We start from the raw sequence: 14,141 nt of genomic DNA, 5'->3' as shown, positions 1-14,141 counted from the left end.
AATTTCTTCCCTCCTCGCAACATTTAGCACAATATCCTCCTCTCTCTTCCCCCGCCCCCTCAATCGGCATTACGCCACATTAGCCTCATTCAGGGGCAGTACAGCCCAGTGGGCAGAGCACAGGACCAGCACTCAGGAGAGCTGCATTCTAGTCTCATCTCTGCTACTGGCCTGCTGGATGACCTTGGGCAACACTTCTTGAGCCCATGCCTTTGCTTCCCCATGTGTAAAATGAGGATAACAATACTGACCTGCGTGGGAAAGCACTTTGAAATCAACGGAGGGGAAAAACGCTATGTAGGAGCTAGGCAATGTTATTGTACCCCTTTGAACCACCCCCTCAATAATTCCTTGCCCTCCTCAGCATGTAGACGCTCTGATGTTTGAAGGCTTAGATTCCCACCCCAGGAATTCCTTGGCCAAGCCAGACATATTTAGCTCTTTTAACCTTCACACAAGGGAGCCTCCCAACCTCATGACCTCTCGCTGAACTCCCTGGATCTTGTCTTTATGCCTCTGGTTATCGAGGTTCCCTGGACTGAAGACAATACTTCCGATGCAGTTGCATTAGCAGTTCAAAGTTAGAAGGGGACTACTTGTAATGACACACCTCTGCATCGGCAGCCCAAAGCCACATGCGCCTTTTCCGCTGCACAGTGTATAGGAATTGGGTACTATAGCCTTCTACTTGGCCTCCCTCTCTTCTACGGCAGAAGCCACCAGAACCTAGCAGAGCAGTACTGTGTATACGTAGGCAGGCCGTGTATGTTTGTATAGCGTTAATAAATACAGTTATCTGGGTCCCAACTGTGTCCGCGTGGTTTCCTCATACTAATATTGTGCCGACAGAAAAGACAATACATTACCCCAATTGACTGTCTAATTTGCTCTCCACTATTTCCCCAAGGTAGCTCCTTCCACCCATTGCAAGCCCTCACTCCAGTCTCCCATAGCACCTCCATGCGTTTTGTTTTGGTAAAAAGAAAAGGAGGACGTGTGGCACCTTAGAGACTAACAAATTTATTTAGTCTCTAAGGTGCCACATGTCCTCCTTTACTTTCTGCGGATACGGACTAACACGGCTGCTACTCTGAAACCTGTTTTGGTAAAAGGTTTCAGAGTAGCAGCCGTGTTAGTCTGTATTCGCAAAAAGAAAAGGAGTACTTGTGGCACCTTAGAGACTAAGAAATTTATTTGAGCATAAGCTTTCGTGAGCTCCAGCTCACTTCATCGGATGCATTGAGTGGAAAAGTTTTTCCCAAACAAAAGAGATCCACTAGAGGGCAGCATAAACCCAGCAAAGGGAACCCATGGCCGGAAAGTTCTGCAAGGATCAACACATTAAAAAATAATCCATTGCAACTGACATCCCTCCGTCATCCAGCTGCCACTGGTACCGTGGTCACAAACACTTCATTCGCCATCATCTCTTCGCTACCCAGAACTGGCACTGTTGCTGCGATCCCTCACCCACGACCCATTTTTATTACACCCCACAGGAAAGGGCCTCCAACCACAAGCCAGGCTTTGCAAGAGCGGAGACATTATTTTGAGCAGAGAATAGGAAACACTGGAGTTTTTCAACACGCCCACTAGTAATCAACCAACCACTCTCCTACAGGCCAGGCTTCAGTGAATCCTGGCCTAAGCAATGTCAGAATGTCCCACAAGAAATATCCAATTGCTTGTAAACCCAGACTGCACAAAATACTAGAAACACGGTGTGGGGAGAGATCCTGCACCAGCTCCAGGGACACGGACTGGATGATTATGATTTGCATGACAGTAGCACACACAGTGCTAGGTACTGTACAAACACATCGTAAGAGATGACAAGGAGTTTTTACCCACAAAAGCTTATGCTCAAATAAATCTGTTAGTCTTTAAGGTGCCACTGGACTCCTTGTTAGTTTTGTGGATACAGACTAACACGGCTACCCCCCTGATAGTCAGAGATGGTCCCTGGCCCAAAGAGCTGACAGTTGAAATAGACAAGACAGAGAGGGGAAAACAGAAGCACAGAGTGGGGAAGTGACCTCCCCACTGTCACACAGGTCAGTGGTAAAGCTGAGAATGAAACCTAGGTCTCCAAAATCCCAGGCCAGCACCCCTCCCACTGGACAAGCTACCTCTCCTAAGAGTGCTTTTCCTTCTCCAACTTCTACACCTCTGTCCATTTTTAAAATGTCCCCTGTGAGGAGGCTCAAGGCCCCATGGTGTGAAATGAATTCAGCAGGAAAAGGGAAGGAGTATCTTTCTCTAGACGAGGAAGGAGTGGGTTGCCACTAGAACTGGCCACATTAGAGGAATCCATCAGGACTAATTCCCGAAAGCCTCTGGACCACCCACCAGGTGGCTCTGCAGCTCTGGATTAGACAAACTGGTCCTGAGCCCTGCTCAACCAGCGCTTCTGAAAAGCGAATGCCTCTACACTGCAACTCTGCAAACACAACGGGTGAAATGATTCGGGATGTAACATTGCACCAGCTCTTCCTGCTTGCCAGGGGACACTCTCAACGTCCTCCACCTCCCCTCTCCACGGACTCCCACCGAGGAAAGAGCAAAAATTCTCCATATGAATCATAGTGGTTAGAGACATGCAAGCCATGAGGACATATAATCCACCCACTCAGGGGCGAGGACAGGATCATTCACAAATGCTCTGTCCAATGAGGTTTTAAATGTCACACTTCCACCATTTCTCTTGGATGAGTATTCTGCAGTTTAATCTTTGCTAGGAAGATTTCCCCCAGGATTCATCCTTGGTTGGGTCCCACTGCTCCTGGTTATATCTACTAGGATCATCCAACACAATTCCTCCCTCCCCTTTCAGTTTAGAGGGTGCTCTTGCCCACCTCCTTCCTCCAAAAGAAAATCTCAACACTGTCTGTAAACTCAACACCAAAACCATAACATGGGGCATTAAGCTTCCATGACAAGTTGTCACCCTAACTAAACATCGATGACAGGATGACTCAATCCCCAGTGAAACTCCCTAGGCATCAAGGTGAGATTAAAATGTCCCTTATTTATTCACCTTCATTTAAGGTTTAAAAACCCACAAGGTTATATATCCCCACACAAGCAGCAGAAAGAGCACTCTGAATGCATGACTAACTCAGCATCTGCTAAAAATTATGCCAGATCTTTGTCCTTTTTGATTGCCCCTGGCCCCAAAGGGCCTGAGACCTACCTTTGGAGAGACAGCCTCTCTTCCTGTGTCACATTGCCACAAGGCAGCACCTGAGCTGGGGCCCCATTGGTATAAAGATGGGGCTGCTGGCAGGGCATTTTCCACAAGTACCCCTGCCAATACCTTTAGAATTCGCCCTCCTTGAGCCATAGTTTGTTAACCTTCAGGATGTGCTGCGAGGCTCATCTTTTCTACCTGGTTCATGAGGAGGAGGGAGATTAGTGAGGATGCAGAGGGAGAGAGAGATATTTCTGGTGGGATTATTGTGGGAGACACTGTGGTTTAGTAGCTAAAGCACTAGATTGGGACTCAGGAGATCTGAGTTCTATTGTTGGCTCTGCCACTGCCCTGCCGCAGTAACCTTGGGCAAGACATTTCCCCCCCTTTCTGTGCCTCAGTTTCCTCATCTGTGAAATGAGCATAATGATACCACCTAGAGCTACTGATTTAAAACACTGCTCCGTTTTCTCTCTTAGTTGTGGCTGGAAGCAATCAGTGGGGGCTGTTTATTTTACTGGGGAATTCTATATTTTTAAAGAGGGTCAGAGTCTGGGATGGCTGCTTTAATTTTGGGATAATATAAATACAAATAAAGTGGCTTTGGGGGAATTAAGTTACATTTCTTCAGTTCCTTGCCTCTTGTGAGTTTCAGACACAGGAGGGAGAGGAGATCAGGCCAGAGCTAAAATTACGACAAAAAATGGAAAGAGGAGGGGTCAAAGTTATGATTGTGCATTGGGGTAGGTTATTCACTATGCTGATTTCCTGTGGTGTTTTCCAAGCCAGTCAGTGATCAGCAGGGCTTACAGCTGAAATTCAAAATACATAAAGTCTTGTGAACCTCCAGTGGCCAGGTCAACTAAACAAAAACACCACAAAAGTTAACTACTGTTCTTTCAAGGTTTCTGGACATTGGAAGATATGGTAAACTAAGCTCTCCTAGCTTTATCTTAGAGCACTTCATATGTTATGAACAATTGACAAGCTAAATGACAAGTTGAATAGATGCCTACTTTGGACCTGATCCTATGCACATTGAAGACAATGGCAAAGCTCTCATTGGACTTTGATAGTACAGGACCAGGGCTTTCATAGGCAATATATTCACTAGTGGTAGTATTATGGTAGTGCCTGAAATCAAGGCTAGGCGCTGTACGTACACATAAAAGAGAGACACCCCGCCCTGAGGAGTTTATAAATAGTCAAGACACCCAAAGGGGTGGCAGGGAAAACAGAGGGGGAAGTGACTGCCTCAAGGTCACACAATAAGTCAGTGACACAGCTGGGAACAGATCTCCAGACTCTCAGCCCAATGGGCAAGGCACTGGACCGCACTGCTTCTCAAGTCTCTTAGAAGAATACAGGTTCCATTCCTGGACTATTCACCTGGAGATCATCTCTCTGAATTTATTCCACGCTTATTTTTTCAAATCTCTTCCCTCCCCGACTTTATCCGCTCTTGTGCAAGAAATAGTGACAAGGAACAATTATATTGGGCCCAGTTCTGCACTTCCATACACCTAAATAAGTCACTTACACCTGTATGCAAGGGGAGTTTAAAATACCTCAGAAATCAGAATGACTGCATTTTATATCCACACTGCAAGTGGCTGCACAAAGCAGTGGCGATTCAAGAACCAGTGATTTTAGAGGAAGGTTGATTTCTTATTATTTAAGCACTGTTTACATTTCCCCTCTTTCCATTCCTATAGAATCTCCCCTGAATGAGTCAAATAGCTTCTAAACAACACAACTACCCCTCCCCAAAGGGGACAGGTTTCCTGTCCTGCAAAAATGTCAAATGTTTTTTCACCATCCTGAATGGGACAGAGAAATAAAGCTCAAAAAATTTCATGAACCAACAACCTAAACAAATAACCTGCTTTTACTGTAATTAGCTTAAACCTCTAAACAAAAAGTCATTATGAAAATGTCAAAACATTTGAATAACTGATACTTTCCCCCCAAGCCTAATCATTCACCCAAAACCAACCTTTTTTCCTGAACAGTGTCCATTTCTGTGAATCCCCGTTTGCAGATGAAACACATTTTGGTTGAAAAAATTCCCCACCGGTTCTAACGGTGATCATTGAATTCATGAAATAGGTCCCAGCCAGGTCTTGACTACCCTTCCCCCAGGGGTGCCCCAAACTTTGTTTCCTGTTATGTGGGCCTAGGACTCAAAAGGTTGGAAGTCAGGGCAGCAGGGCAATGGGAGACCAGTTCCTCCAAGTACAGAGCCTAAAGATAAAATCCTGGCTTGGAGGACAATCCGTTGTCCTGGGTTTGCTTTCCCCAAACTTTCATTGGCTTCCTTACCTTTCACAGTTCATCCTCCTTTGTTCAGCATTGGCCTGTTGATCTCATAGTGCCTGGGGGAGCTCAGGCGCACAAAGATCTTTCCTGGTCCTGATTCTCGTGTGTCCCCCCCCCCCCCCGCCCAGATGTTTCAGGCACCGATAGGGACGCCTGGTCTCAAGTCATATTTGGGAGCATTCCCCACATTGAGCCCCCCAAGCCTGCCAGGAACCCTGCCCTCTGGAGCGTCCAGCGGCGGCGCAGGCAGGGAAGGGTTAAGCCTGGAGGTACTGCCGGTACCTGCCGGTGGGAGGGGGCGAACAGTGCCCCGGGGGGGGGGGCGGGTGGGTTGGGGGGGGTGGAGAGATCGTCACATGGAGGGAGCCAGCGGCAGCAGCAGGTGTAAGGGGCGGCCGCTGGCGCCTGCCTCTGCCCAGCAGCGAGATCTGGAGGGGAGTTGCCAGACCGATCATGGGATTGGGGGGCCGTAGGAGCCAGGAGCCCCGCTTATAAGAGGACCCACACCTCCCCGCCTCCCTTCACTTCCAGGCGCCGGCTGAAAATGCAGCTGTCTGGCTCCTGCCTGCTCTTCCTGGTCCAGGGGAGCATCTCCCTGCTGGTGAGTGATGGGGGGGGGGGGGGCGGGCAGGGGGAAGCTCCCGGGGGCCGGCTGGGGAAAAGGGATGGGAGGGAGGGGGAGAGAGACTCTTTAAAAGTATAAGGAGGCATTTGCAAGAAGCCTTTAACCCCCCCCCCCCCCCCAAAAAAAACAACTTGTGTGACGGTGCAGCTGGTATTGGAGTGGGTGGGTGCGTGGAAGGGGGGAGGGAATCTGGCTGATGGGGAGGGGGCTGTGGGGAAAGGAAAGGAGGCAGCTCCCCCAAAGTGTGGGGAGTTCAAGGACTCGTGTGACCAATTCCCCCCCCTCCCCGTCCCCCAGCCCGAGGGGGCGAGGGCGAGTTGAAGAGGGCGGAGGGCACCTTTCCCCCGTGGGAGCGTGCCCCGTTGTCCCCCCCTGCCTGCCCGCTGGGGGGGGGGGCGGCACAGGGCGCTGACCCTAGGTGGCTCCCCCCATCCCGGGCATCCTCCTCCGCCAGGTGAGCGCGGAAAGCCCGCAGGGTCCCAGCCAGCCCTCCCGTCTCCCCCGGCGGACACGCACCGAGCGGTGTGGCTGAAATCACCACGGCAACCTGACATCTGCATCTCTCACCTGCCTCCCGGCCAGATGTTGCCCTCCCCTCCCACCGGCGAGAGCGCTCCGCGGGCCGGGGCAGAGAGCCAGCCTAGGGCTGAGCTGGTACCAGACCTTGCAGGGGGTTGGGGGGGGGGGGGGAAGAGGCACTGCCCCCCCCCCGGCTTCAGAACTGGACCTTGCCAAGGACTGGCTCTGTCACTGCCTGTCCACAGCTGACCCTGCTTCTGTCTTTCCCTCTCACCCACTGCCTGACTGCCACAGCAGGGCCAGGGGATGGGGCTATAGTCAACTGAACCATAGGGGTGGTGGGGGAGGGAGGAGGGGGAAATCTCGGTAACTGAGGAAAGGCTATAAGACCAGCATTCTTAAAACAGTGATTGGTGTTAGTCCATTACATCCAGCCAGCACTAACCCAATCCCTTGCCCATCTCTTCTACGCCCCTCTCCACCAGCTTTAAGCAGAGATCCCAGGGAATTGACCTCAGCTGACATTTTTGGAAAGTCGGAGGGATTAGGTTTCCCGCCAAGCAAAAGGGCACACAAAATCCCAGCGTCTCACGGGGAAGAAAGAGAGTTACTCAGGGCAGAAAGGAAGGATGAGTGGAGAGAGAGAATAAGTTAGATGGACTGACAAGGTTATTCAGAGAAAAAAGAAGCATGTAAGAGAAAGGGGATCAGCAAACCAAGAAGGAGAAAGAGGGGAGACTTGTGATGACATGTCTAGAGGTAAGTGGAAAGAGGGTAGAGTACAAGAACAGCAGGAGGAAGAAAATACATGTTATTCTCACCTCTTGTCCTGTTCAGGTGATCTGTGGACAGGAACAAGGGGAGGATGCTGCGCAAGGTGAAAATGAAATTCAAGACAAATCTCAACTGCAGAAGAAGAGGGAGCACCTCTCCCCGAAGTCTCTACTAACTCAAACCCCACTGCAGAATTTGACTCACCTAGAGTTGGTCTCTAGTTCACAAGAGTTCTGGGAAGTCCTGGACAACCTGTCTGAGCTGGACCAGGGGCCACACTCTCGAGGACGCAGAGAACCCGTGGCAAACACAGGAAAGTTTAAGAAAATTTTTGGCTGGGGTGATTTTTATTCCAACATCAAGACAGTAAAACTGAACCTCTTGATCACTGGGAAGGTCGTTGATCATGGTAACGGTACCGTTAATGTCTTCTTCCGGCACAACTCCACTGGACAGGGGACTATCTCCGTCAGCCTCGTCCCTCCCACCAAGACAGTGGAGTTTGACCTGGAGCAGCAGATCTTCATTGAGGCCAAAGAATCCAAGATCTTCAACTGCCGGGTGGATTATGAGAAAGTGGATCGTGCCAAGAAAACCACACTCTGTACTTACGACCCTTCCAAAACCTGCTACTATGAGCACACCCAGAGTCATGTCTCCTGGGTCTGTTCCAAACCCTTCAAAGTCATTTGCATCTACATCACCTTCTACAGCATAGACTACAGGCTAGTGCAGAAGGTGTGTCCTGACTATAACTACCACAGTGATGTACCTTATTACCCCTCTGGATAATAGACCTCTTCCATCTCAGGATAGCCCAGAGACCCATGTCCTGGGGAAACGGTTTTGTAAGCTGAAGCAGAGTGCAGGGGTCTCTAGAAACCAGAGTTCTGATGCAGGACAGAAAAGGAAGGAGTACTGATTTTCCCTAAAAGCCTAAGCATTGAAGAAAGGAATTCTAGACTCAGGGTACTGGCGTTTCTAAACCTGACCCAGAGCTGTGGTCTTTAGAGACTGGGCTATGTAGAAGACGCCTGGACATGAAGTACAGAAATCAACATCAGGATTTGGGTTTCTCAACATAAGAATATTTGCCTGGACCTAGGTCACGTGGCCAAGAAATGAAGGCCTGGACATTGGGTCAAGGGATCTTCAGACACATGCTTTAAAAACCAAACAAACTGTGGCCTGGCTCTAGAGTAAGAGGTCTCGCTGGAGATGAGGATATTAAAGGGGACTCATGCTAGTGTATTAAAGATGGCTGTTTGACATCAGTGGGTAACCATGTACTTAGAACTCTACCAAAGTATGAGCTGGAGTTGACTATTGGGTCTTATGTGTACAATCTGTATTTGGGAGTGCAGGTGCCTCCAGAGACTAAGAGCTAAAAGCTCAGAAGTAGAAATGTTTGGAGGATCCTCTGCCACAACTAGGCAGTAACCAAGAAGGGAAATTAGATTGTCTGGGGATGACAAGTTTCCAGATGAAGTGTCATCTCTCCTCCCTGGGGGGTTTTCAGACTTAGGCACTCCTGACAGCTGGAGTTTTTACAGAATCTCAGCCCTGTGGATTGACAGATAAAGAAAGCCTGGTCAACTCAGTCAAAATCGCTGACACAGTATATAGGATTCACAAATTTCCCTTCATCAAATCCATGACCCACATCACTCCTGTTCTCCCCTTGTATCTGCATTCTCAGTCATGTCAGCACCCCACATTCTTCCTGCTCTCCATTATTGGTCTATCTCCAGCAGATCTCTTCCACCCGTCACTGAGCTCCATAGCATCTCAGACCTATACACTACGTAGCTTCTGTATTATTATTTTGGTGAAAAGAGCGGGGGGTGGGGGTGGGGTGTGTGTGTGTGTGTGTGTGTGTGTGTGTGAGAGAGAGAGAGAGAGAGAGAGAAGTCAAGTGCTGCCTATATCATTTAATTTATTTAAAAAAAAAAATCTTGTCCTTGAAATGGAGAATAAAGTTTCCCCAGTGCTAAGAGGGCAGGGTAAGTGTTTTCACTGAGAACCATCTGGTCTTTTAAAGAGTCTCTTCCCTGGCTAAAAAACAAAATCTTCACAGTTATGAATGAGAAATGCAAAATGCACGATCCATTCTCCTAGCATGCCCTCTCCCAACCCCACTGCCCATATATACTATTCTGTTCAGGTTCTTCCCCTACACTCATTTTTCTATCATCTGAGCATTGGATACATTTTTATTAGCCTGCAGGACTTGAATGTGTGACCTTTAGCATTTTAAATCAAGCACAGTATGGGGTTGAAACTCTGCAGTGGATGTGTGGCTTCTGAGTTTCTAAATGGGGCTTCATAGCCTCAAATCTCTCTGCCTTTCCCCATACATTAAAACCACACAAAGTTCACCTTGACGCACAGAACGCACAGACCCAGCGAGCACTCCATTCTGTCCTGTCCCACCCCCACACTGTGCCAAGGTCTCACATTACAAAGACTTTATCACATCAGTAAACTCCTATCCAAGTACATTTACTACTGTATTATGCATTGAAACTGACTGACAGTTAAAGTAGGTTTTGTTATCCAGTGTGGTGCTGTTTTGCTTTTATTTTTAAATGTTTCTTTACCTGGTTGCTAATTCACGATGGATCTTCTGGTTATTACAGAAAGTCAGCGAGGCTCTATTATATGTATCTGAACATTTACAGAGTAACACAGAGAATCCAGCCAGACTACATCACTCAAAAAAAAAAAAATTAAAAAAATTTGCTTTAGTTGAATAACCAAAGAATTTTTACTCTTCACAAACCAGAGCACAAAATACCTTGAAAGTTCAGTTGTAAAAACCAACACAAAAAACAAACAGTCATAATATCTGATATTTTGAAATGATTGCTTTCATCTCTCGGGGAACAAGCTGAGGTACATCCCCAGAAGATTTCATGCTTCCTTTGAAAAGAAATAAAGAAAAATCTGTTAACCCCTTCCCTCCCACCGTAAGAGGAAAAAAAATACACAAAAGTTGCTCACTTGGAGATATTTCTGAAAATTTTAATTTTCAGAGCATCAAAAACAGACAGCCAGGCTATACGGGATGCAGTATTTTAGAAAGCAATCGGGCAGTTGGTGGTTACTAGGAGACCAGCACCGTCTATTATTCTAGATTAGAATCATCTCCTCCCAACTAACCAAGCAACACAAGATGTTCAAAAGAGAATTTCACTAAACTAAACGGCAAACAAAAGAAGGTAAAACACACAAGCTAGATACACATTCTATCAACTATGTGGCTCACCCCTCTTTGTTCCAACTAGATCCGAATGAGACCCTTTGTAACAATTTATTCACCTTATGTTCAAGGAAATGTCTGAGAATACATGGAGATTTCCTTGAATTTATTGAGCTCTATTTTGTAATTAATTTGGTTTGCTCTGTGGCTTACTCTTCAAGCTGCGCTATGAAGTGGAGATTGGCCACACAATATTGTTCTTGTTCCCAGATGAGATGAGTCTAGCACTCATGATGGAATATCTGCTGCAAATGCATACAAAAAGCAAGTGTAAGTTATTTTCCCATGAGTACATACACTTGAAAGACACTATTATTACTGCAAATGCGAACAATAAAGAGTCAGTTCCAGGAACATCTGTGGAAAGCAAAACCAAAAGTCATGCATCCATGACAGGGGGAGTTCATTAAAAAAATTCATAGCAATATTTATGAAACATTTTTGCAGTTAATCATCCATCTCTGTTTATAAACAGACTCCCACCATGCAGAGTAACTCAATGGGAGTGGAAGCTGATATCTATGTCTCAGGAGAAAGAACAGCTCTCGATTGCATCTGCTATTGGCTGAGATGTAGAACCACACAGTACATGGCAGTGATTTCCTCCATCTCCAGTATGGAATTCCCAGTTGGCTAATGGAGTCTCTTCCTTCCCCACCAAATCCTTCTAATTGTTTTAATGAGTCTCAAAGATGCATCTCAACCTTTGCTTTAGCTTGTTCAGAAACTCAGCCTCCCACAATGAATTGCCCCATGCCAAAGTCAACCACCCTTGCCCTGCTATTAACATAACTCATTTTTTCAACAGTCAACACGGTCAGAACTCCAGGGGAGAAAGAAGCCAGCTGGCCACTGCTCCAAGGACAAGAAGAATCAGGAAAATCAGAAGCTACTGAGAAACAAATCAAATGTAGTTATTACAGAACAGCGACATGATACTTTTCGCTGATGAAAAGGGTCTACAGAATCACAGGAATTGGAGATGGAGACCACCTATAGTGTTGTCATTTTCTCTATTCCCCCTGCCACTGAGGGCTTCTTCTCTATTCCCCCTGCCACTGAGGGCTTCTTCTGTGCACTGTAAATTCTCTGGTTCTATCCTGTCCATTTTCAGTGGTTCAGATGATGGGGCTTCCACCATTTCCCTTACGAGACTATTTTACACTTGAATAGTTAGTACGTCTTCCCCATCCCTACATTCAGCCTAAACGTTCCTTTGTTTAGTTTCTCATCTCATTACTCCTAATTACATCCCAGGGTACCTGCCTAAACCAAACCCTAAATCCATCTCCTTTATTGGGGGGCATTTAGACCCTTTACATACTTGTAGACGTAGCTTTCCCTTGCCATCATCTGATCAATGACACATTTTTAATTTTTTTGGTCTTTCCTCTCAAGTCACCACACTCAGCTCTGCCACTGCTAGTTTTGGATATGTTAAATGGGATATTTACTTGACATTAAGGGACTGATTATGCAACCCTAAGTCATATTTACCGTAGTTCCTTACTCTGAGTGGTCTAATTCAGTGTTTCCCAACAACTGGTCTGTGGACCAACACCGGTCCCAGAGATGTCCCCAACACAGTTTAGGAAGGCAGCAAGCCGGTCCCTAGTACCAAAAAGGTTGAGAAATGCTGGTCAAATTGATTACAATGGGACTAGTCGCAAAGAAAGGCCCATTTCAACGTAAGGATGGCAGACTCTGAAGCTTAACGAAAATATGGAATCCCTTGAAACACCAAGGCTCCTATTATAGCCCATAATGTCCTCAAGACTCTTCAATAAATGTTCTACAAATATTCCAGCCAGATGCCAAGATTTTGAATGAGAAGGAATTATTAGTATTAATTTGTAAGTAAAGCTTTTTTGCCACAAGCGTCATAGTTAATGGGATACAACTTCTTTTTATAATCCTAAAGTTGATGTGTTGCCAGTTGTTGTAATTTTATCATCAGTCTTGCAGTATTTGGGTTTTTTTTTGGCACAACTCTGGCTACTGGAGTCATTTTATTGTCTAAGAATCTCAACTTTCAATTAAAAAACCAAAAAGTTTCTAGCCCTGATGGCTGCAGAAAAAAAAAAGCCCGAAAGTATATATAATTATTATATAAATCCATGGTACGCCCACATCTTGAATGCTGCATACAGATGTGGTCTCCTCATCTCAGAAAAGTTATACTGGCATTAGAAAAGATTCAGAGAAGAGCAACTAAAATGATTAGGGGTTTGGAACGGGTCCCATATGAAGAGAGATTAAAGAGGCTAGGACTTTTCAGCTTGGAAAAGAGGAGACTTAGGGTATGTCTACACTACGGAATAAGGTCGAATTTATAGAAGTCGGTTTTTTAGAAATCGGTTTTATATATTTGAGTGTGTGTGTCCCCACAGAAAATGCTCTAAGTGCATTAAGTGCATTAACTCGGCGGAGCGCTTCCACAGTACCGAGGCTAGAGTCGACTTCCGGAGCGTTGCACTGTGGGTAGCTATCCCACAGTTCCCGCAGTCTCCGCTGCCCATTGGAATTCTGGGTTGAGATCCCAATGCCTGATGGGGCTAAAACATTGTTGCGGGTGGTTCTGGGTACATATTGTCAGGCCCCCGTTCCCTCCCTCCCTCCCTCCATGAAAGCAAGGGCAGACAATCGTTTCGCGCCTTTTTTCCTGAGTTACCTGTGCAGACGCCATACCACGGCAAGCATGGAGCCCGCTCAGGTAACCGTCACCCTATGTCTCCTGGGTGCTGGCAGACGCGGTACGGCATTGCTACACAGTAGCAGCAACCCCTTGCCTTGTGGCAGCAGACGGTACAGTACGACTGGTAGCCGTCATCGTCATGTCCGAGGTGCTCCTGGCCACGTCGGCTGGGAGCGCCTGGGCAGACATGGGCGCAGGGACTAAATTTGGAGTGACTTGACCAGGTCATTCTCTTTAGTCCTGCAGTCAGTCCTATTGAACTGTCTTATGGTGAGTGGGCAGGCGATACGGACTGCTAGCAGTCGTACTGTACCATCTTCTGCCGAGCAGCCATGAGATGTGGATGGCATGCAGTCCTTCTGCACCGTCTGCTGCCAGCCAAAGATGTAAAAGATAGATGGAGTGGATCAAAACAAGAAATAGACCAGATTTGTTTTGTACTCATTTGCTTCCCCCCCTCCCCTGTCTAGGGGACTCATTCTTCTAGGTCACACTGCAGTCACTCACAGAGAAGGTGCAGCGAGGTAAATCTAGCCATGTATCAATCAGAGGCCAGGCTAACCTTCTTGTTCCAATAAGAACGATAACTTAGGTGCACCATTTCTTATTGAAACCCTCCGTGAAGTCCTGCCTGAAATACTCCTTGATGTAAAGACACCCCCTTTGTTGATTTTAGCTCCCTGAAGCCAACCCTGTAAGCCGTGTCCTCAGTCGCCCCTCCCGGCGTCAGAGCAACGGCAGACAATCGTTCCGCGCC

At 47.0% G+C, this 14,141-nt stretch overlaps 1 protein-coding gene and 1 long non-coding RNA gene across 2 annotated transcripts in view; one reads left to right on the top strand and one right to left on the bottom strand.

The window, feature by feature from the left end:
- The window catches only part of LOC125626876 (uncharacterized), a 45,182-nt gene extending 39,238 nt beyond the window's left edge, over window positions 1-5,944 (bottom strand). Inside the window, exon 1 of the long non-coding RNA XR_012666181.1 lies at window positions 5,513-5,944. This is a non-coding gene — a long non-coding RNA (uncharacterized LOC125626876). The remainder of the gene's footprint in view (window positions 1-5,512) is intronic.
- A 24-nt stretch (window positions 5,945-5,968) lies between these two features.
- Window positions 5,969-10,504, top strand: NXPH3 (neurexophilin 3). Its single transcript, XM_048830175.2, has 2 exons — window positions 5,969-6,110; window positions 7,491-10,504. Exons 1-2 carry the CDS (start codon window positions 6,054-6,056, stop codon window positions 8,217-8,219), a joined length of 786 nt encoding a protein of 261 aa, XP_048686132.1. The 5' UTR covers window positions 5,969-6,053; the 3' UTR covers window positions 8,220-10,504.
- Window positions 10,505-14,141: the final 3,637 nt, after the last annotated feature.

The sequence above is a fragment of the Caretta caretta genome, chromosome 27 (assembly GCF_965140235.1).
Source record: "Caretta caretta isolate rCarCar2 chromosome 27, rCarCar1.hap1, whole genome shotgun sequence".
In the NCBI taxonomy this organism is placed as follows: Eukaryota; Metazoa; Chordata; order Testudines; family Cheloniidae; genus Caretta; species Caretta caretta.
This window is presented reverse-complemented; position numbering and strand designations above follow the sequence as displayed.